The following is a 21,221-nucleotide window of genomic DNA, read 5'->3' as shown; positions in this document are numbered from 1 at the left end:
GGCTGGATTACCCTTTGCTGCGGGGCCGTCCTGTGCACTGTAGGATGTGCAGCAGCGTCCCTGGCCTTTACCTTCAAAACGCCCGTAATACCTCTCTCCAGTGTGCCAGCAGAGTGTCTCTAGACACTGCCAGTGTCCCCCGAGGGGCGAAGTCACACCCTCCCCATTGGGAGCCATGGCTTATGGGCTGACCCAACAGGACTTGCTGATGGACTGTATGTGCGTGGGCAGGGGTGGGCATGGGACAGTGAGGCCGGTACTGGACCAGGACCGCCTTTGGGCTTCCACTCCGGGTTGTACACGATACCACCCTGTGTTTGCAATCACAGCCCAACACGGTACCTGATGTTGAAGGCAAACTGCTAAGGGGGCGAGCAACTACCCCGCAGACAAATGTGGGGCGGCTGATCTGCTGCCCCCCTCTGCGAACACCAAATTCCTAGCCACAGACACCCATCTTCAGTCTGCTGGGGTCCCCACACACTCCACTCGGCCCTGTTCCCAGCCCCTGAGGTTGGCTGAGTAATTACCTGCACACCAGGAGTCCCCCAACGAGCTGACGGGAAAGAGGGAAACCCCAAGGCCATTCTCTCGCTGTGGCCGGGCCGCTGGTGGGTCTTAGCGGGAACAGGGCCTGTTTCCTGCCCTGTAAGGGGCACTAACCCTCCTGCACGGGAGGCTCTGTTCTAACGCTCAGGTTCCGCTCTCGTCCTCGCCATGACCCCAGGGGCACCACCATCATCTCCTGGGGGTCGCGACCCCTTTGGGGGTCGAACGACCCTTTCACAGGGGTCGCCTAAGACATAACAGTAGCAAAATTGCAGTTATGAAGTAGCAATGAAAATAATTTTATGGTTGGGGGTCACTGCAACATGAGGAGCTGTACTAAAGGGTCGCGGCCGCAGGAAGGTTGAGAACCGCTGTTTTACAGACAAGGAGGCTGAGGCAGAGAGGCACCAACAACTCACTCCCGCCCAAACGTGGAGGAAGCAGGCAGGGCAGCTTCTGTGTTGCTCTTGGCTGCCGCCTCGCTGCCTCCTGGAGACGGAGGAGGGACGCGGGGGGTGGGTGGGAGGCTGCTCATGGGTGCTGCTGGACTGGCAGGAGGCGGGCGTGAGTGCCAGGCCCACAGCGAGGACCTGGGCCGGACGAGTGTGCAGCGGGCGCTGGGCCCACGCTTGGCTGAATGGCCTCCTGAGTGGAGGCGGCCACGGTTGGGCTGCAGTCCAGCCAGAGGCCCCCGTGTCGTATTAGATGTGTGGGGCAGAGGAAGGGACAGGCCCCCAGGACAGCGGGGAGCTGCAACCCTGAGGCCGGTGGCTTATCAGGTCCTGATGGGGCTGCCTGTGTACCTCCCGGTGCTCGGGTCCTCCCCTTGGCCTCCGCGGGGCCAGGAGGACCAGCCACGTTTGACCTCGCTGGAGTCGCCGGCACGGGTGACCGAGCTGGGGGGCTGGCAGCACCCGGAGGAGAGGAAATGCAGCACGGCCAGGTGTGGGCGCATGCTGGGGAGGGGCAGGATGGGGGCTCCGGGTGGGGGACACGAGGGGAGAGAGCAGTCCCCCAAAAGGAGTCGAAGAAGCAAGCCAGGGCGAGCTCGGTCAAGGCTGACTCCTGGCTTTCAGCTGTGCTGCTTTGTGGTTGGTTTTCGATTCTTCTTGAGGCTATTCCCTCAAGAGTGCTGTTTTCAGAAACTGGGTATGTTGGCTGTTCCCCACCTGTTGCATCCCCCATGTTTGCACCCATGAGTAAGAACAGGACGAGGGGCTGCTGAAACGGAACACGGCGAGGCCCCAGTGCCGAGTCACAGTGCAGCCAACAGGACGTGTGAGAGACGCCGACCTCTGGAGGGCAGTGCCCAAGGTCTGAGCTGAATTCCTTCTGGAACCCTCCAGCCACAGGAAGGGCAGCCCATCCTCGGACAACGTCCTCAGCCGCTGCAGTTGGGGGTGCAAGAGCGTCAGCTCCACACAGGCAGGGCCATGCCGGTGCTCCCCCCGCCGTGTCCCCAGCGCCTGGCACAGCGGCTGCTCCCTGAGGGCCGGTGAATGCATGAATGAATGAATGAATGAATAGCCTAACATGACTTTATCCCAGTAACCGCTTTGGTTTCCATGGAAAGCACAAAGTATTTTCAGGAAAAAAAAAGTGGTAGGGGGTAGGGGGAAGTAGAAGAGGGTAAAGGAGGAATAAACGGTGGGGGAGGGAGACTTGACTTGGGTGGGGAACACAGATGATGTTATAGAGTCGTACACCTGAAACCCATATACTTTTTTTAACCCATGTCACTCCAATAAAGTCAATAAAAAATAAATAAAAATTAACCAAATTGTATACACTAAAAAAAACAAAACAAAAACAAAAAAGGTGAACTTAGCCGTGGCCAGGCGGCTTGGTTGGCGGAGCCTCGTGCAGCACACGGGAGGATTGCAGACTGGTTCCCGGGCAGGGCACACACCGGGTTGTAGGCTCAACCCGTGGCCCAGGTGTGTTTGGGAGGCAACTGATCAATGTTTCTCTCACACCGATGTTTCTCTCTCTCCCTCTCCTGCTTCCTCTCTTTCTAAAATCAATAAAAACATATCCTCAGGTGAGGATTTAAAAAAAAAAAAAGTGAACTTGTGTGTGTGCAGAAATGTGTCCAGACTCAAATTCTAGAAGATAAAACACCTGAGAAAAACTGGGACGCCACCAATTATGCAAATGAGGCCAAGTACACTAAGGAATGATCACTATCTTTATTCATACACACTTAATTAATGTCTCTAACAAAGCATATCATGCAAACAAAGATTAGAGGTCCTACAGTTGAGGAAAGCAACGCAGTAATTGATACATTCATCTCGCCCGCGATAAACCCAATGTCATCAGACGGCTGAACGGCCTCCGCAGTGGTCAGGAGGTGCTCGTGCAGACGGGGAACACCTCCGCGTCCTCCTCTTCCTCCTCCGTACAGATCTGGGGTCTTATGCCATGTTTTTCAACAAACACTTTAAACATGGCACGTCCTCCGCGCGCACACACACAGACTATTAGGTAGCAAAAGCAACGACTTCAAATGTTTCTGACCATCTAGAAAAGTTATTCTGAAAGACCCTAATAGAAGGGACATGAGGTGAATTTTTAGACCATTTAGACCTAAGAGAACCGCCTTCATGTATGATTTTGAAGAGTCCACCGATCCCCTTGGGAAAAGAATCACATTCTTCCAGGAAGAGTATCAACAACGCCTATGAACAAGCACAGGAATGAACACTCCTTGACTTAAGCAGGGGAGACAAAGACACGGTTGTTTCGTCAGAAAACGCGAAGCCACACTTGTCTTATTTTAGAAAAAAAGGGTTGTTATAAAGTGGACCGGATGCTTATTTTCTGAAAAGCAGGGTTCTGTCTCCTCACGTGGGGATGACTCTGAAACCAGGGGGTGTGCTTGCGGCCGCCTCTACTTTCCCAGGGACGCTGACGTGTCTGACCTGCTCCGTGGGCAAATCCCTGCAGGACATCTCTGAATGTTCGCCGAGCGTGAGAGACCTGGGGATCCCGGGGACTGGCGACAGAGCTGAGAAAGTGCCCTCCTCCCATGCCCAAGGTGGTCACAGAGCCACTCAGAGCAAGGACAAAGGGGCCCCAGGGGTCCCCGGGAATGCTATTCCAGGGCTGCATCTGGAAGAGGCACAATGAAGCCATCTTTCTATGGCCTGAACGTTTCTAGACCTTACACACTTGTCCCCAGTGTCTACTAAAAATACGGAGGGCGTCAGTCTGCCAACATGCTCCCCTTGAACTTCGTCATTCTGACGAGGACGCCACACCCCACTGGCATGCGGAAGCCCCTCAGTGGGAGTGCAGGTCAGGGCTGCTCCAGCTGACCTCCAGGGTCCATGGGATTGGAGTCTTATCAAATTGTCAGTAGTTTTATTTTAAAAACTCATTTTAAAAGAAGAATTGCGTTATTAAAGTTCTCTATAAAAAAGTACAAAGAGCCCAGTATACCTAATTGTTCTACTGGAGTTAATTTCTTCCTTAAGGTTTAAAAAAAAGTCTTTGGAACGTGTGGGCCTTAGTGGAGGGGCACTGTAAGCTGTTTGATGTCTGAGTCTGACTTAAATGGTAATTAACTGACACCTGATCACGGATGAGAGGCACAGGGAACCCTCCCAAAGAGTTTATGACATTACAGAAGCAGCAGAACCGCGGTCCGCACCATGACGGCGGCTTCGTCCACGGATAACTCGGGCAGCCATTCCCAATTTTCTGTGCCTTCTAACGGCAGAAACATACAGCAGTCCCTGGGTGTGCGGCGTCAGCCCGCACGGGACATCACAGAAATGTCTACGGTGCGGCGACCAAGGAAAATGTTTTCAAAATACTCCCCAACACCCTTCGCGAAGTCAGTGTGCAGCCCGACCACCAGAGGGCCCCGTTCCTTCGCGAGCCCTGCCACGCCCTCGCTGCTCCCGGACCCCTCGGGGTCCCTGGCTCGGCGCCCACTGTCACGACCACCAGCCTTCGGTGTGCTCGGTGGGGGGACTCTCCTGCCCTTGCTGGGTTTCAAGAATCAGGAAACGGTGTGAACTGCACACATAACAGGCGACTTCCTAAGACCCAAGTGAGAAAACGACAGTCAGGTGGCGATGACTTTCTGAGGCTTTTAAAAACATAAGGCTCTCACTTTCCCCCTCTTCAGTACAGAAAACAAATCCCAGCAGAGAACAAACAAACAAACAAACAAAAAACAACAACAAAAAAACCACCCACCGAAGCCCCTCGGATTTCTCTTGCTAAGTGGAATCGGGTGGGACTGTGTCTGTGACTGCCCACCCTCCCCGGCAACGAGCCGGAGGAAGATGTTGGGGACCCACTGGCTTCCAGGGTAGGTGGATGGTGTCGGCTCAGCTGCTTCCGAGCAGGGCGGGGAAGGGGGCTCCTAGCAGCTGGCGAGGATGCTGCTGGCATTTTGCAGATGTTGTTTGGAGGAGGACCAGACCGTGTCCCTGGCAACAAACTCGCTCCCAGGGACCAGCAGGCGGTGACTTCCATCTGCACCAGCGACCTCCGAGGGCCCTGGAGGTGGCAACAGCTTCCTTCCCAAGGCACCCTCTCCTCCTCCGTCCTGGCTTCCCCTGCTGCCCGCCCCGCTCTCTCTCAGCTCCTCGCCCACCTCGGCCTCCGCAGACCTCGCTTCTCAGGGCACCGACGGGAGGGAGGCCCTGCTGGGGTGTACGCCCTCATTCCCCAGCAAGGCGCCCCGCTCTGCTAGGACCGTCGCTCCGACGGGTGCTCGACGGTCCAGGGCTGGCTCGCACAGTCTTGGTCTTTCATTCTCTTTCAACCAAGCATCTCAGGTCTTCTAGGGAGCTCTTCACCTTCAGATTTCCTACCAAAATCCCTCGGAAGACAAGACAGTGATTCTGCATGAACTTGTACCAGGTCCCGGGGATAAAGGAGAACCAGCCGTGTCTGTGCGCAATCATTTCGGTCCCTGGGCTCTCACATCAACCTGTGCAGTCAGTTCTCGCCATGAGCCTCTGAGGGCGGCACTCCAGGTCCTTCCATCCAAACCGAACACCTGGTGGCTCTAGACGAGGTGCCGAGAGAAGGGCCACCAGCCTGCCGGCTGCAGCCTCAGGGCGAGGTCCACGGCCTGGCAGCAGCCACCTTCCAAGAAAGGAACACAGGGCAGTTGGATGGCGTTTCGGAGTCACGCACCAACGTGTCCCCTGGAGGCGCAGATGGTGCTAGATTCTGCCTGTTGGACCTCCCTGGTGATTGGGGCCGTGCCTGCGGCTGGAACTTCCTCGAGCCCCCCAGTCGCCCGACCCCGTACGGCGTCCCCCTCATCCCAGCCTCCACAGGGCTGCGGCGCTGGACACTGCTGCCCGCCCTGTGGTTCTCTCTGCACGATGCCCAGAGTGGAGCAGTGCCGCAGAATTTCACGCGTGTTGTGGCTGAGTGTTAACGGTCACCCGCATGCCTCCTTCTCTCAGCAGTGACTATCTGGGCTGCCCAAACCTTCCCAGCACAAGCCTTTGTCTAAATGCAGCACACAGCCCCGTGCAAACAGGCTCGGCCACGGTGAGGCTTCACTGTTTGTCCTCAGGCCACTGTGCCCCGGCCCCCAGGCAGGGCACTTTCTTTGAAAACTGTCACGTGTTTGGAAAGAATACAAGCCCGCTGAGATGCCAGTGTGTTTCCTAGGAAATCGGAACCATTTGGAAATGTGCAGGCTGTTTCCTGGAAATCTGGAGCCTGCCGCTGGCTAACGCAGGCAGGTGCGTGGGCTCAGGGACAAGGGGTCCCCAACATCATGCTTTTCCAGGACCTTCCTCCTCTTCGGGGGCTCGGCTGGGACCCGTGCTGCCGTGGCTCTGTTCCGGGCGTGGTGACTGGCTCTTCTGTTTCTTAGGCTCTTTCTATAAACTGGTCCCTCTTCTCCCAGATCGAATTGAGGTGCGCCCGGCGAGGACGTGTCCCCAGGACGTGCGCGGGCCAGCAGGACCGCAGCGCGAGGCCTCTGGAGCTCTGGTCCACAGCCCGTCAAACACGGCAGAGAAGCTGCTCCTTCCGGCCCTGACCTGCTCCCTCCGCAGGCTGCCCGGGGCGGCAGGACTCTGGCCGCGAAGCCCCCTCCGTGCTCGTGTGTTCCGTGGACTGCAGGCAAACGGCCAGAACGTCGAGGAGGCACTTAGCGGGGAGACGCTCCCGGGGAGCAGGGAGGAACAGAGCAGCCCTCGGCAGGGACTGAAGCCGCTTCTGCCTGGAACGTTCTTTCTGTGGCAGAAGCCTGGCCTCTCGGAGGACCTTCCGCGGGTGGTGTCTTACCACGGAAGGGCTCCTCAGCTTGGTCCAGCGACAGCTGGGAGGAATCCTGCAGCCTCTGCAAGGAGCCCGCTGAGAGCCCCAGGGAACAGGTGTCGTGAGTGCGCGCAGGAGGAGCGGGTCCTGCCAGGGGACAGCGTGTGGCCGTGCATCCACGCACACCCTCAGCAAGGGCACCGCCCTGTCCGCCTGCCCCGAGTCACTAACGGTAACGAGGCTCAAAGGAAGAACACAACTAAGTCCAGCCCGGGGGCTGTGATCACACCACATCTGCTCACGCCAGTCACACTGGAGTCAAATACCCCCCTGTCCCTGGGGGAAGTGTGGCGCAGGGACCGGAACAGAAGGCGCGTGAAGAAGCGAAGAGTCTCATCTTTAAATAATCCCCGAAAGCTTTTGTTTGCAGGTAGAATCAAATACACATATACATATATATGTATATACACACACATATATGTATATATATATGCCTAATTAATCATGTAAAGTAGCCATTCATTTCTGAAATTAGATCTATGTTAAAAAATTAATATGTCCCATACAGTGCCAATGCGCAGGACAGACACGGCGTGGGGGTGGGGGAGGGGCAGCAGGGCAGCAAAGAATTCAACTAAAACTTAATCAAAGAAGATTAGAAACAAGAGCCTTCACGAACATAGCACAATTGTGTCTTATAAAATTATTATAATACTCTCTTTATACTTGATACGATTATATCAATAATATAGATTCACTTGTCATTAAGGTTTATTAGAAACATGCAAAATTCATTGCATGATGCATCTGCAAAACAAATGAAAATCCTTCTTGCAATAAAACATCTTTGGGCTGATAGGTATCCAGGCTTCCTGATTCTACAGCTCCAGGGGGGTCATTCGACACGAACTGAAAGTGGAGACCAAACCGTATTGTTTTTCATCCTTAAGGGGATGTCGAGGGCCAGGGCCGGGGGACTCAGAACTCTACGTTACTGTACATTGTACTGTCATGAACGACACCGCAGCCTACTCAATAAATAAGTACAAAAGGGGATGGGGCATACACTTCAGCTTCTTAGGAAGTAACAAAACATCGGTGTGTGGGGAGGTTGGCTAAGAACACTGGTGAGGACTGGCATTGCCGATGGCACCCTGGATCGCAGAATAATCTCCCAGAGCCCGAAACGGACTCTCACACACACTGGCTTGTCCTTGATCGGAAATGACGTCACATGCTCATTTAGCAAAGTCCTTAGAAGGTTTGGCCTCTTACAAAGAAATGCACGTCTCAAGACAGGAATCAACCATGTAGGGTACAAGATGGCAGATTCACCGAACACTCATCGGAGGTTTTCTTTCTCTTTTTTTAAACACACAAAAAAACTGGTAACCGCCAGACCACAACTAGGTTATGACTGTCAATGTCTGGGACCAGTGAGCTTGCAAATGACATCCCGGCCGCTCGGATTCTAGCGACTGTTTCCATGGAGGCGGAGAGCAGCCGCGGCAGGTGTTCTGAAGCCTCCCCACCCCCAACCCCACCTGGCTCCCTCTCTGCTCTCTGGGCTCCTGGTTCTCTCATTCCAAAGGCGCCTGGGTGGAGCCGTGTCCAGCCCACATCTCTGATGGGGGTGGGGTGGGAGGGGCATCCTGATGGTGCAACCCGACAGACAGAGGACATGGGAAATAATATCAAATCGTACCAAAAAAGGGGCAAGAGTCTGTTTGCTTTCTAGAACAGGTTAACCTACAGCCAGAGGTGACCTCTACGTAATTAAACCGGACATTGAACATTGCATCATCTCCACTAAGATAATGTTCTTGGTTGTAAGAGAGACCCTGAACCGCTGGTCACATTTGGACTAATAACTGTACGATTTTCAGGCCTTGATCTGGAACGAGGAACAAGGCCGTGCATGGCCTTGAAATTTTAGGGTTAAGGATCATTTCCCACTGTTGGGGGGGAGGGGCGGGGGCGGGGCAGGCATCTGTTCTCCTTGGTGGGTTTCATACTGCGCTTTGTAAGATGGGGTGCACGAACTGGGGGTTGACATACGAGAACCCTTCGAAATCAGACTGGTCTATGTTAGCAATGACCAGCTGATCCGGAGGCGTTAAGACCGGTTGCCCTCGTGTGAAGAACTTGTCGAAGTTTTCCGCTCCTTTGCCACACTGCGGAGAGAAAAGAAAGGAAAGGTCAGTGTTAGGAAGCAGGCGGCGCCTTCCCGGAGCGCCCTGCGGGGAGGAGGGCCGGGGAGCCGGCTGGTTAGGCGGGCGAGTCTGGAGGCCACTGCATGGAAAGCCAGGCGCAGCACACAGAACGGAGACCCACCGGGCTGTGCACCTTCCTACCCCCCTCCCGAGGGGAAACCCTCAGTGGAGATGCACCGCGGACAGTCAGGCGACACGCGAACAGCTTCGTCTATGTCCACCTTGCAGAGTGAGTAGGGCTTGCGCGTGGATGCCGCACACACGGGGCCACCAGGCACGTCCCGCGTTGGAAGGCCGGGATGCCGCGCGGGAATGTGGGCAGCTCCCCCAGACCGAGAGCTTGAGGTCACCGTTCCACATCTGGTTCTGCACCATCGTTATTTGTGTAAGGCAAAAGCTGTGGTTTTTGTGTTCTAACTGGGATGTTCTAAAAAGCTCAGCCCCTGAAGTCACCTTTAACCACCACTGGGTGTGACACCGAGGTTGGGACATTTCAGCTGGGCTTGAGCATGTCTACATCAGATCTCATCCACCAGCACACAGGTCGACATGAGGGTGGTCTGAGGCTGGAGGCCTGCCCTGGCGCCCGAAGGAGGCCGAGAGCAGCTGCGGGCTGTCCCGGCGGTCCCTCTCTGCCAGGTCGCACGGCGCTCCGGGCGGACAGCGCTCCAGGCAGCTGCCGCAGAGGCCAGAGACGCGGTGGCTGCGGCGTGCTGAAGTCCCCAGGGTGCCAGCACACAGAACGGAGACCCACCGGGCTGTGCACCTTCCTACGCCCCCTCTGTGGCTCTCACACAGGGGTGTTGGGAGGTGCACGGCGGGTGACAGAGCCACGATACTCCACACTCGGCAAATGACCGCCTTTTACCCGCGGCCACAGGGCAAGGGAACGAACTCTCAGCTAGCAGACGTTCGAACCAACCAGGCACCTTGGATCGCTAACAAGATGGCTCCAGGTGAACTGTGACGGGCCCTCCCGTTCCCTCCGCTGTGAGATGGGGAATTGCGAGCCCCTGGCCAGGCTGCCATGAAGGTTCGATGTGGTTCGCACGCGACCTGGCCTGTGGTGAGCGCGCCCCGTGGGCGACCCTTTCTCACCCCCCTTCCATCCCCCCAGCTTCCAGAATGAGTCCTGGAGAACCTACTCTCACGACGCCTTCCCCACCGTCCCACCATCCACAAAACCTGCTCCCAGGTACCCAAGGTGGCGAAGGCAGGTCATAAACGCACAGTCAGGTCTTCCTAAGGGACAGCTTTCCTTTCTGGGTCGTTTTCATTTTCCAAGTGCCCCGTGCTCTCAGCCGGAGGGAGCTCAGACTGGGACGGGTGGGTGGAACTGCGGGGCATGTGTGTGGGGGCAGAGGGGTGGTGGGTGGGAGACACGGGCAGGGGGAGCTGTCCCGGCCCCTGCAGCCCACAGAGGCCCCGCTGACCACCAGTCACTCTCACGCCGGCCCGCCTCCCGCACGGCCGGCAGAGGCTTCCCTCCACGCCCTGTTTCCGTGGTGCTTTTCCTCGGAAGAGCGGCACCGCCGTGGCACAGGTCGGCGACGCGGAGTGAGCCCCCCCACGCTCAGGCCACTCTGACCGTCCACAGGCCCCTCAGGAACAGGGCACACTGTTTCTTCCGGGAGCCGATCGGGGATCTGCACTCGACCCATCTGTCGATCGACCGACCCGATCGACCGACCGACCGGCCGCAGGACCCACCTGGCCCGGGGCACTGCATTCAGACACTGTTGCCGATGACGGCGAGAGAAACAGCCGTCCTCTGGATGTACCAGTGGTTCTCAACCGGGGACAATTCCGCACCCCACCCCCTCTTCTGGGGACACTGGCAACATCTGAGTTCGTTTCTGGGTGTCATGACTTGGGCAGGGAGTGTTACTGGCATCCAGTGGGCAGAGCTCAGGGCTGCTGTTACCCGTCAGTGCACAGGGCACCCCCCCCAAGGACTGTTGGTCCAACCTCTCAGCAGGGCTGCTGTTGAGAAACCCGGGATACACCGAGGCAGTAACGCCAGGCTGTCGGTCCCGAGGTCCGACCAGGGAGTCAGGCTAGAACGGTCGTCGGGAGGGCAGAGCGCAGGAGGTGCAGAACCCGAGGCGGGGCTGTTCCAAGGAGAACGTCCTCTGGGCACCCGACTAATCCACCCCATTCGAGCGAACCCACTGTGGGAGCTCCCAGGGGCGCGCCAGATGCTCCCTTAAAGAACCGTTTGCATCTCTCTCGCTGTTCACTAACCACGCAAAGAAGAAGAAGAAGGAACGTCTGGAAAAATGGAAAAGAAGGTGAAGTCTCTCGAAGAAGGGAGGCAAGCCGAGGCAGATGCCCCTCCCCGGGCTGGAGAGCTCTCTGTCCGCTCTCGATCTGTGTGGAAGGCTGCACACGCCCGACCTTTCCTTTGAGCACCCTCTGTCTTTGCTGTTGTTAATCCTCCCTCAAGGGCTTGTAGATAGAGTGGAAGGGAAGGAGGGGGAGAGAGAGACAGCCATGTGGGAGAGGCACATGGATTGGCTGCCTCCTGCACACCCCGAGCGGGACCAGGGATCAAACCCACAACCCAGGTACGTGCCCTTGCCTGGGAATCAAACCTACGACCTTTCGGTCCTCAGGCTGACACTCCAACCACTGAGCCCAACCGGCCAGGGCTGAGTACCCTCTCGATGGTATCCACGAAGCCTCTTCCACAGGGAAGTTCCAAAGCCATGGCTTAACTGCCACGGAAAAGTAAAAACAAACAAACAAAAAACAACTAAAAGGAGCGTTCCTAAGATCTAAAAAGTGGCCCACATAATGTCAACACCGGGAAGCCTGGGGGCGGGGACAGATGGTCACTCCTGAGGCTGGAAAGCCGGGTGCTGTCACACCCGGGCAGAACCCCCTGCCCACGGCCTCCCCCGGCCTGCTGCTGACCACACAGGCAAGGGGATGTCACCACAAAGCTCTCCCTCTTCTCTCCAGTTCTGAATCTTGCTGGAATTTCCCTGATCCCAAAGAGAGAAATCACATGTTGGCAAATGCAAGTCTTCTGAAACCTGTTCACTCAGGAAGGGAGACCTGAGGCAGGGCAGGCTGAGGGCAAAGGTGAAGCACGGAGTCTCTGGCTGTGTCCTGGCCAGCCACGGGAGAAGCCACGGAGAAGCCACGGGAGAAGCCACGGGGGAAAAGCCCAGGAAGAGCTGGGGGCATCAGACGAGATCCAGGACACAGAAGGAATTGTCCCCAGGGAAATCACACCAGAAAGACACCACTTTCCCCCACAAGGGGCTGGGCGGGACGAGCGCAGCTATTTTAACCAGAGGTGCGGTACTAGGGGAGGCGTGGAGGGTCTCTTAATGCCCGAGAGATCAGCCCTCCACAACCCTCAGTGAGATTAGGCCTCGACACGATCTCCTTGAAGTCCAATTGGAGCAGATCTCGAGCTGCCTGTTTTCCAGGTGAGGGAACAGTGACTGTTACCGCGTCCATCACGACCTACTGAAGGCTCATGAGCGTCAGTGCTCCTTGGGGGGAGACAAGCCATGGCTCCAGTAAGCTGCTGCATCTGTAGGTAGAAAGGACTCTCCCCACCACTCACAACCATCGCGTGTGGGCAGTGGGCCCAGGCACCATCTTGGATCTGAGGGAGAAAGGAGGCCCAGAGACAGAAGGGGTCAGGGCCACTAGGCGGTACCTGTGAATGCACGAGTCAACGAGTCAACGAGTGGAGACACGAGTGGACGACAAGGCTGGCCAGACTGCGGACACCCTCCCGACACTCCTCAGGGACAAAGTGGGAACCATGGCCACGTCTGTGACAAAGGGCAGGTCTGGGTTGCCCACGGCCTCGGAGTCTGGGCCGCAATGCTGAAGGCGGCAAATGCGAAGCCCCTTGGCTGGGCACGGCCGCCAGCCCTGCAGGCCTCCCGTACCTCGCACCAGCGGGAGCGAGTGGCGTCTGGGCTGCGATGCACCACACGACTGATGCGGGACAAGGGCGGAGGGGAGGAGGGCGGCGGGTGGCCCACACCTCACTGGGCAGCGTGAGCCCAGACCAGACGACGTCTGTGTTCACAGGGCCACGCCGGACGCCCAAGGAAAGGGGGCGGTACAGTGGGCGAAGAGCCTGACCAGAGTCCCACAGCGTAGGGCACAGGCACAGGTACCTTTAAAGGCAAGACGAGGACGTGAAGATCCACCGTCCAAGCCTGTTGTGAGAACGAAAGGAGCTACCGTGCCTGTCACCCTTCCTAAGTGACCAGGGTGACCCTGACCTCAGGTTCCGCATGGGCAGCAGGCGCCCGGCTGTGAAAGGTGTGATCACTATGGGGGCATGAGCGAGCGCCACGGGTGACCACCCCCTTCCTCAGCTCTGGATCCAGACGTAAGTCCTCTGTTCTGACACTCCCACCCACTTGGTAAAGATCACCAGCCAATCAAATGGGCCCAGGAGCTACCAGGCACGGTGACGAGGTGCCAGAGCCCAGAAACGTGACTCTGGGTGGCGTCTGGTATTACGATGCCCCCCACCCAGTGCCCCGCGTGCACACGGTCCTCTCTCCACCCTCTGCGCTCCGGTAACAGGCCGCGGAGCTGGCTTCTCGTCTCTGATTCTTACCTGGGAGGGGCCACCAGGATGGACCACACATGTGTTGGTCTCAATCCTGTCCTGTACCTCAGTCTCAGCCACGGAGGACATAACCCACGGTCGCTGGCATGGGAATTAGGGGGAGTGTGAGTAGCATGAAAACAACGCCATCACCAAGCAAATCCACACCAAACCCAGGAGCGCAGGAAGAACACGCAACCAACCAAGAGGACAGGTGCGTAGCAGCGGGAGGAGAAGGACGTGTCAGGGGGGAACAGCTCCGCCGATGACCCGAGGCAGCAGGATACGCGTCGCCTCAGGGTACCCGTTACCCGTGTTCCGAGTCCGGGAGCCCTGTGCCGTGGTCCCAGTGCAGTGTGTTAGTGAGAACACCACCGTCTGTGCTCGGCTCCCTGACTCTCGGTCGCGCGCTGTCCTCACTGAGTTAAACAGCCAGCGGCAGAGACGAGCAGGTGCATTCTGCTTTGGGCCTCCCGGAGGTCACGTCACACTACGGAACCCTCCAGGGAGGGGGGCGGGCCACTGGGCAGCAGCCATGGGTCTGCCCTTTCTAAGAAGGCAGCATGCTCAGGGAACAGTCTTCCGTGCATGGCCAACGCAAGCAGGTGCACGCACTAAGGGTTAAACAGTGAGGTTAGCTTGCTCATGGAGTCACCCAAGGATCTGGAAATGTGCTCACCGAAGGCCTGGATGCCCACTGCAGCCAGTGCATTTTGGTACAGAAAGTCTGGAGAATAAGAACGGACAGGGGAGAGTATTTGGAAAACAGTCAGTGCCCGGCCTCGGAACTCAAGGATCGGAACAGCCCGTGCCAAGGATGCCACACACCTGCGTGAGCTGACGTGGAAACACCTCCGAGTCACACTGTCGTGTGAAAGACGCAAGGTGCAAAACGGGAGGCGTGGCACCACCTCGCGCGTGTGGACACTCACAGGTGCATACAACTTTCTGGAAGGTTCCAGAAAAGATAGTGACCCATGGGACTCATAGTTGGGGAGGGGGAGGTAAGTGTCTTTGCATGTCACGTCCCTCTCTACTGCTTAACGGTCTAGTTCACCACACGGAGCTAGTACTTCAATGACCACTTTAGAAAGGGGGCTGGGGCCCTCCTCCACCTCCTGCCGCATCACCTGCGGGGAGAGACGAGACAGGCGTTGGCTTCGCAGACAAAATCAGACCATCCTCGTCTCCCCTGTCGCCTGAGCCCTGTCTCAGAAAGGGCCAGTTCTGTTCTGGAGGGAGCGGTGGTACCGGTGGCTTTGCTACAAGCCACACGTTCAGTGAGGGGGTTCCCGGGAGCCACGCACGTATGAGGCGAAGGCCGGCTCCTGGGCTGTGTTCTGCGGATAACAACACGCCCTCACTGGGCCTTCCTCCGTGCCAGCGGCTAGCTGCAGCTGCTCCAAGGCTCCGTTTCCAAGGAAGGCTGCGGTAAGGACCGCCGTCATCGGAGGCCTGACTTCACACAACGGGAACCTGTCTGCCCACCCGACTGGAGGCCCACGGGGTCTGCAGTTATCCCGCCACGCACCACGAAACTCCACGAGGTGCGCGACAGAGTGGCTCACTTACACCGATCACTCTTCCAAAGGCCATGTTTCTTCCCATCTCTCTTCCAGGCAGAAACGTAGTCGGGAGAGTAATTATCAAAGAAAAGGAAGACTTCTCGCCTCCAATCAGCCAAGTAGCAGATGCTGTCGTAGGCTGGTCTACGGGCTTCACTGAACCCCCGGTGTGTAATGATGTGGCGGAGACTAGTCTCCAAAGGCTGGTCGTGTCCCCACGTCCTTGGTGAAGCTCCCTGCGCCTGCAGAACCTCACTGTCCTTAGTGTCACTGCGTCGGGTTCCACGAAGAGGCCAAGAGGAGGAACCTGCCTGCCGCCGGAGAGACCCGCTGAGGGGCGCCCGAGGCCGCCTACCGCACGGTCACCCGGACGGCCCGCCGGGGCCTGCGCTCACCTGGACAGCTGCCGTGGAAGGGACACGCCCCGTGGGAGGCCCTTGGCTTTAGGAAACACACGTGACGTTATTTAGATGTAAAGAGGCATGAGGTCTGCCACTCTCAAAGGATTCGGGAAAACGACGCGCATGTGTGTCCGTACACACACGCGCTCGGATGTAGGGAGAATGAGTGACACAACAACGTTAACATTTAGGGTGTCTGAGTACGGAGACCACAGCAACTCCTCCAGCTGTTCTCGCAACTCGTCTGCAAGCCAGAAATGAGAAATTACTTCAAAATACGCAAAACAACGCAAAGAAGCACGGCGCCCACGTTGCTAATTAAACGGTCCTCGATCTCTCTCAACAGGCCGGTGACACCGCGGAACAGGACTTCGGGTGCCTGGGAACACCACCCGCGGAGCGTTCTCCCCACGGGCACCTGCTCTGGGCCGCTCGGCTCTCTGGCTCCTGCTGAGAGCCTGACAAAGTCCAGGTGAACATTACGATGATGATTTTCTGTCTCTCTTGGGATAGAATGACAGTCATTTCCCAAGAAAGGTTACCCACGAACAGGCCTATTTCCAAAGCACTCTGCTCATCTGTCAGCTCAGGTACACTTCTCGGTGTTGGCTTCCCAGAGTAATTTCTCTCCCAGAACCACTGGAGTACGGCGAACACTTCAGTCTTGCTTGTGAACTAGTTTTTCTGCTCCTTGGTGCCAATGGATAGAATTCAAACATGGAAAATCAGCTAACTTTCCACTTCCAGTATTTGTATAAACTGTTATTTATCACGGGCAGGGTAAATGGAAATGTAAAGGCAGGTCCTGGACATTTAATTCACGTGAATAATAAACCAGGATGAAAGCCGACAAAACTCAAAGCGACACTGGTCAGAACCTTGGGCTCAGGTGGGTGCACTCCAAGGGCAAACTGCAGGGGCCAGAGTTTGGGCTCTTAGTTTTCAGGCAAAGCAGAAAGAGCTTCCTGTCCCTCGGCGGGTCCTCTCCCGGTGGGTCCTCTCCCTCGGTGGGTCTTGTCCCTCGGGGGGGGGGGGGTCCTCTCCCTCGGTGGGTCCTGTCCCTCGGCGGGTCCTCTCCCGGTGGGTCCTCTCCCTCGGTGGGTCCTGTCCCTCGGGGGGGTCCTCTCCCTCGGCGGGTTCTCAGGGTGCTGTCCAATCAGGCGGATGCATCACCTCCTTGGTTACCTGGTGCCCTGGGAGGCAGCTGGGACCCTCTTGTTTCTCCTTCAGGAAGTGAACATTCACCTTTTCTCAGGTGACCTCTTTTTTAAACCTAAAAATAAAAAAGGTTCCTTCTTCCACGGGATCTTCTGAACAGGCCTCTTTTTGATGACTCCAGCGTTTTGTTCAGAACATCAGCCCAACGCTGAGCCGAGGGTCCTGGCGTCTGGGGCAGAGGCTCCTGGGCGCTGTTTTCTCCTGCGGGAAGCTGAGCCATCTTGCTCCCTGCTTTCCTCCGCCAAGGAGGGCAGTTCTGCGCCTGCCGCAGCTCCGGGAGAGCGGACACAGCTGTCTGCCCTTCTGCTGGTTTTACAAAATAAACCAGCTACACAGTGGCCACCCCGGCTTCTAGAAAACCACCTGCATCTTCACAGTTGCACATGGTGGCCTTTTGGGGACACGGGGCCCTTCCCCCAGTGGGCCCCGCAGCACAGGCTATTCCTTCTGGCCCTGGGGTGCCTCCTCCCCCACTTCCACTTGTGTGCCTGGGGTGTGAGCCTCCAGACTTGCCACCCTCGGGGGAGATGGCCACAGTCCCCATACCGGGCACTGGTCACTTTCCTCTCTCTGCTCTACGTTATGGGCGGCCTCGGACAGAATCCAGGCCGCGGCCACACTGCAGATCCTGACCTGAACGTCACCGTGGCGTGGGGAGTCCTGCATGGAGCCTCCTGGCGGGTCCACCACCACATGGAACGCCCTGGGAGGGGGAGCCCCTGTCCCGTGGCACGTGGGCCTCATTTCAGTGATGTTACTTTGGTAGACAGGAAGAGCTCGCTGGTGTCAGCGACAGAATTCCTCTGCTTTCTTAGGGAACGCAGAGATTCTGGAATCGTCTTTCATTGGAGGTTCAAAAGCAAATTTAAAAAATAAAACTAAGATGAGACTCCTGAGCTCATAAGCACAGAACCGATGTCCAGAAGCAGCCTGCAAGGCAGCTGTGGGTACTCGGAGCCTGACTGCTGTATTTACAACAAGCAAGGGCTGGGGTTCATAGGGAGCCAGGAGCGAGGGTCCTTCATCTGATGAATCTCAGGGACACGGATTCACCAGTGCTGGCTCACAGAGCACTGGGCACACTCCAGCACAGACGCCGTCCGCCAGGGCCACGGGCACCGCCCTGCGCAGGGAGGCTCCCTGGAAGGGGCTCGCTGACACCTTCAGGACACGTCTCTGGCCTGAATGTTTTTTCCGCAGCAATAGCTCGGCTGGCATTGCAGCGTCTTTGAAATAACAACACTGCCTGTCAGAGAAGGCTCGGCTTTGTATTTTCTCCGTAAAGGTCAAATCTCTTGACCTTTTAATGACAACATCACAGAACAAGCTGTCTACTCAGTTCCCCTCTGCTGCTGTGTCTTCTGCAGCCTCGGTGGCATCTGGACTTCGAGGGCTTTCTTTCGTTGGCGTGTGGTCTTTCTGCTCAGTGTGGCACCAGGAGGTCAGGGTGACGTCCTGGCGGCTGCCAAAGTGCTCCCTGCACCCGAGGTTCAGAGCCAACCCTGCCGCTGAGCCGGTGGCCTGGCATAGGGACTCGGGGAAACCGAGCCTGCCCAAGGACCAGGGCTGTCCTGGTCCATCTCTGGGCCCTCGGCTGTCTCCTGCTTTGGGACGAAGAGTCTGCTGTTCAGTCCTGAGGCCACGGGCCTCTGACCTCCGCCAGGCTGTCCTCTGCCTTGCCGCACCTCCTGTCCATCCACACGTTTCCAGCGTCCTCCGTGTCCGGGTCCCCCCGCCTCTGCGGGCCTCGGCCTCAGAAATCCTGGAGTGGCTGAGGTCTCTCCCTTCCTTCTGACCACAGCTCTCCCCGAACAGGTCCTTCCCACGAAACCTCCAGCATCACGAGCCCAGTCCATGATTTCTGCTTCTGTCTGTGACTTATGGGGCCATTTCTTCACAGTCAGAGGCAACGGATTCTCTCTTTTCATTTTAACTAGCACTCAGCTAAAAACCAAACAGAAGCCTCCAGGGATAAATGAATACACGGACACGGCTCGTGGCTGGACGGCGGTGTGGCCGTGGCCCGCAGGGAGCAGCGGCCGTTCTCGGCGGCCGGGGCCGCGTCACGCTCCTGCTTCCCGCGTCTGAGTTGGGGCTGCAGTGTCCGCGAACAGTGGAAGACTATGCAAGTCAGCGATTCCCCCCGAAAGTGAGGTGGGTAACAGGGAAAGGATGTCTGGGGGGACCTGGCTGCGTCTCGGCTCTCTGGGAAGTGGGTTCTGCTGAACACTCGAGCGGGGTCCGCACGTGTCTACCCCGTTCCTGCAGAGAAACGAAGCTGCGTGGAGGACGCCGTGTGTGCCTCCTGACGGACAGGAAAGGGACACGGGAAAAGCCCTGCCGGACGCGAGCCGGAGCCCGTCCGTAGCATCTCGCGTCACCGTCCCTCCCCCACCCCGAACCAGGGACCCAGGAGAACCCTCAGTGCCAAGGCCGGAGAACAAGAAGGGGGGGGGGCGGGCGCCTAACCCTGCTGCTTGCAGTGATGACTCGGGAGAGAGTCAACTGACCTGATTCCTTTCAGTTTTCCTTCAGTCTGTGCTGACAATGCCTTGGGAACAGAAAATCCATGGGCTGACCAGCGGCGATTTTATTCTTGGAGTCGAGGACACGTAAGCACATTCGGTGAGGAAGCCGCTGCTCTAAGAATAAAGCTGTGGCCCCCAGTCAGGACCTCAGCCACCCAGGAGAGTCCCCTCGGCCTGCTCACCGGGCACCCCCACCGGGCACCTGTCAGGAGACAGACTGGGCCGCAGCAACACAGTGAACACTCGGACACCGACTGCGCAGTGACGCTGCCCTGTCCTGGGAGCAGAGGCCCCGCGGTGACGGCCTGCCTCCGGCGGGCACGCTGGCCGAGCGGAAGGCACCGATCCAGCTCCCTTCAGACTGGGGTGCAGGGAAGAGCAGCCCCGGAGGCACTCACAGCGGCAGGCGGCGTGAGCGAGGAGGCCGATGTCCTAAAGACGCGGCTGATCTCCAGAGACGTGAACGTTAGGAAAGGCAGCCGAGGCCGCAGCCGGCAGGGAGCTGGCGTGCGGCAGTCGCCGAGGGGCCGCCGAGGTGCAGCAGGTAGGACACAGATCCAGGAGCTCGAACCCTGGTTCTACCACCTGCCAGAGGTGTGTCCTCAGGCGAGTTACTCGGCCTCTCTGAGCCTCAGTTTCTTCAACTGGAAATAACAGTATCTGCCTGCGGAGCTATTATAAGGGTCAAATGAACTAATCTATCTGTAAAGCCCCCAGAACAAGGCCTGGTGCACAGTATTTGTTAAATAACGAAGAATGTGGGGGTCTCAGGCAGAATCTGAATAAAGGGGGCAATGCCAGCAATGGTGGCGGACACATGCGCCTTGTGGGGGGGCTGCGGCCGATGGAGAGCTGCACCCAGGGCCTGCCAATGAGCTATGCTTCGGGTGCAAGGCAAACCCGGGAAAGCTGGAGATGGCTGAGAAGTCCGGCCAAGGACTCCGAGCAAGAACACGAGTCCATGAAACCCAAACCCAAGCTGACCTGCCCTGGCTCTCTAATAGTTTTAGGGGGCAGGGGTCGCTTGGCAATTGCCCCAGGGAGTCCTGGTGGGCACAGGCTCCCCCTCCCCCGCCCCCCGCCTGGTCTGCCCTTACTCTCCAAGTCAGCAGGCCACAGAACACAGGGCAAGGCAGGCACCTGGCCGTTGTTCCCACTCTGCAGAAACCAGGGGTCACGGCTTCTGCTCTCCGGAAAAGGGGGGTGGGTGGGCCACCTGCAGGATTTGGGGTAGCAGGGCTCAGGACAGGGGCTGTGCCCCCGACTCACCACTTTGGGCTTGAAGGGCGGCTGGATCTCCCTGTTCTCCAGCTTCTCCCAGTCGATCCTCCGGAAGAAGGCGTGTTCCCGCACGTCCCGCTCGCCCTCCGGCCCGCAGCCCAGCCGCTTGCCGGGGTGTTTGGTCATCAGCTGGAAGGCAGGAGGAAGGGACGTGTGACCAGGGCTGAGAATAACGTATGCTTGAAATTTGCCGAGAAAAGGATGTAAGTGTTCTGCCTCCAGAAAGAGAGGGGAAAAGTAACTGTGGGAGGTGATGGATAAGTTAGCCTGACCGGGGGAATCCTTTCGTAATGTAGTCTTTCCTCGGTGTCAGCAGGGGGTTGGCTCCAGGACCCCTCGGGGACCCCAAATCACAGGTGCTCAAGTCCCTTATGTATTAAATGGTACAGTATTTGCATAAAACCTATGCATATCCTCCTGTGCACTTTAAATCATCTCTGGATTACTTATAACACCTGATACAATGTAACTGCTGTGTAAATAGCTGTTATACTGTATGGTGCAGGGACTAATGACAAGAAAAAGGCCTGTACAAGTTCAGTACAGACACAACATCGTAAGCCTAACTCCAGAGTACACGTCAGCAACCACGTAACTCTTTTGGGGGGGAGTATTTTCTATCTGTGGTT

The 21,221-nt window shown here is 57.4% G+C and overlaps 1 protein-coding gene across 2 annotated transcripts in view; it reads right to left on the bottom strand.

Moving 5' to 3' along the window:
* Positions 1 to 2,736: 2,736 nt before the first annotated feature.
* The window catches only part of PRKCA (protein kinase C alpha), a 347,330-nt gene continuing 328,845 nt past the window's right edge, over positions 2,737 to 21,221 (bottom strand). For both annotated transcript variants that reach the window (XM_036268037.1, XM_036268038.1), the window contains 2 exons: positions 20,581 to 20,721; positions 2,737 to 8,969 (listed from right to left, as the gene is read on the bottom strand). In XM_036268037.1, the coding sequence (XP_036123930.1) occupies positions 8,805 to 8,969; positions 20,581 to 20,721 (306 nt within the window). In that variant the 3' untranslated portion in view covers positions 2,737 to 8,804. The remainder of the gene's footprint in view (positions 8,970 to 20,580; positions 20,722 to 21,221) is intronic.

The sequence above is a fragment of the Molossus molossus genome, unplaced genomic scaffold (genome assembly GCF_014108415.1).
Source record: "Molossus molossus isolate mMolMol1 unplaced genomic scaffold, mMolMol1.p scaffold_m16_p_19, whole genome shotgun sequence".
NCBI lineage: Eukaryota > Metazoa > Chordata > Mammalia > Chiroptera > Molossidae > Molossus > Molossus molossus.
Note: the sequence above shows the minus strand (reverse complement) of the source record. Positions and strands in the feature narration are given on the sequence as shown.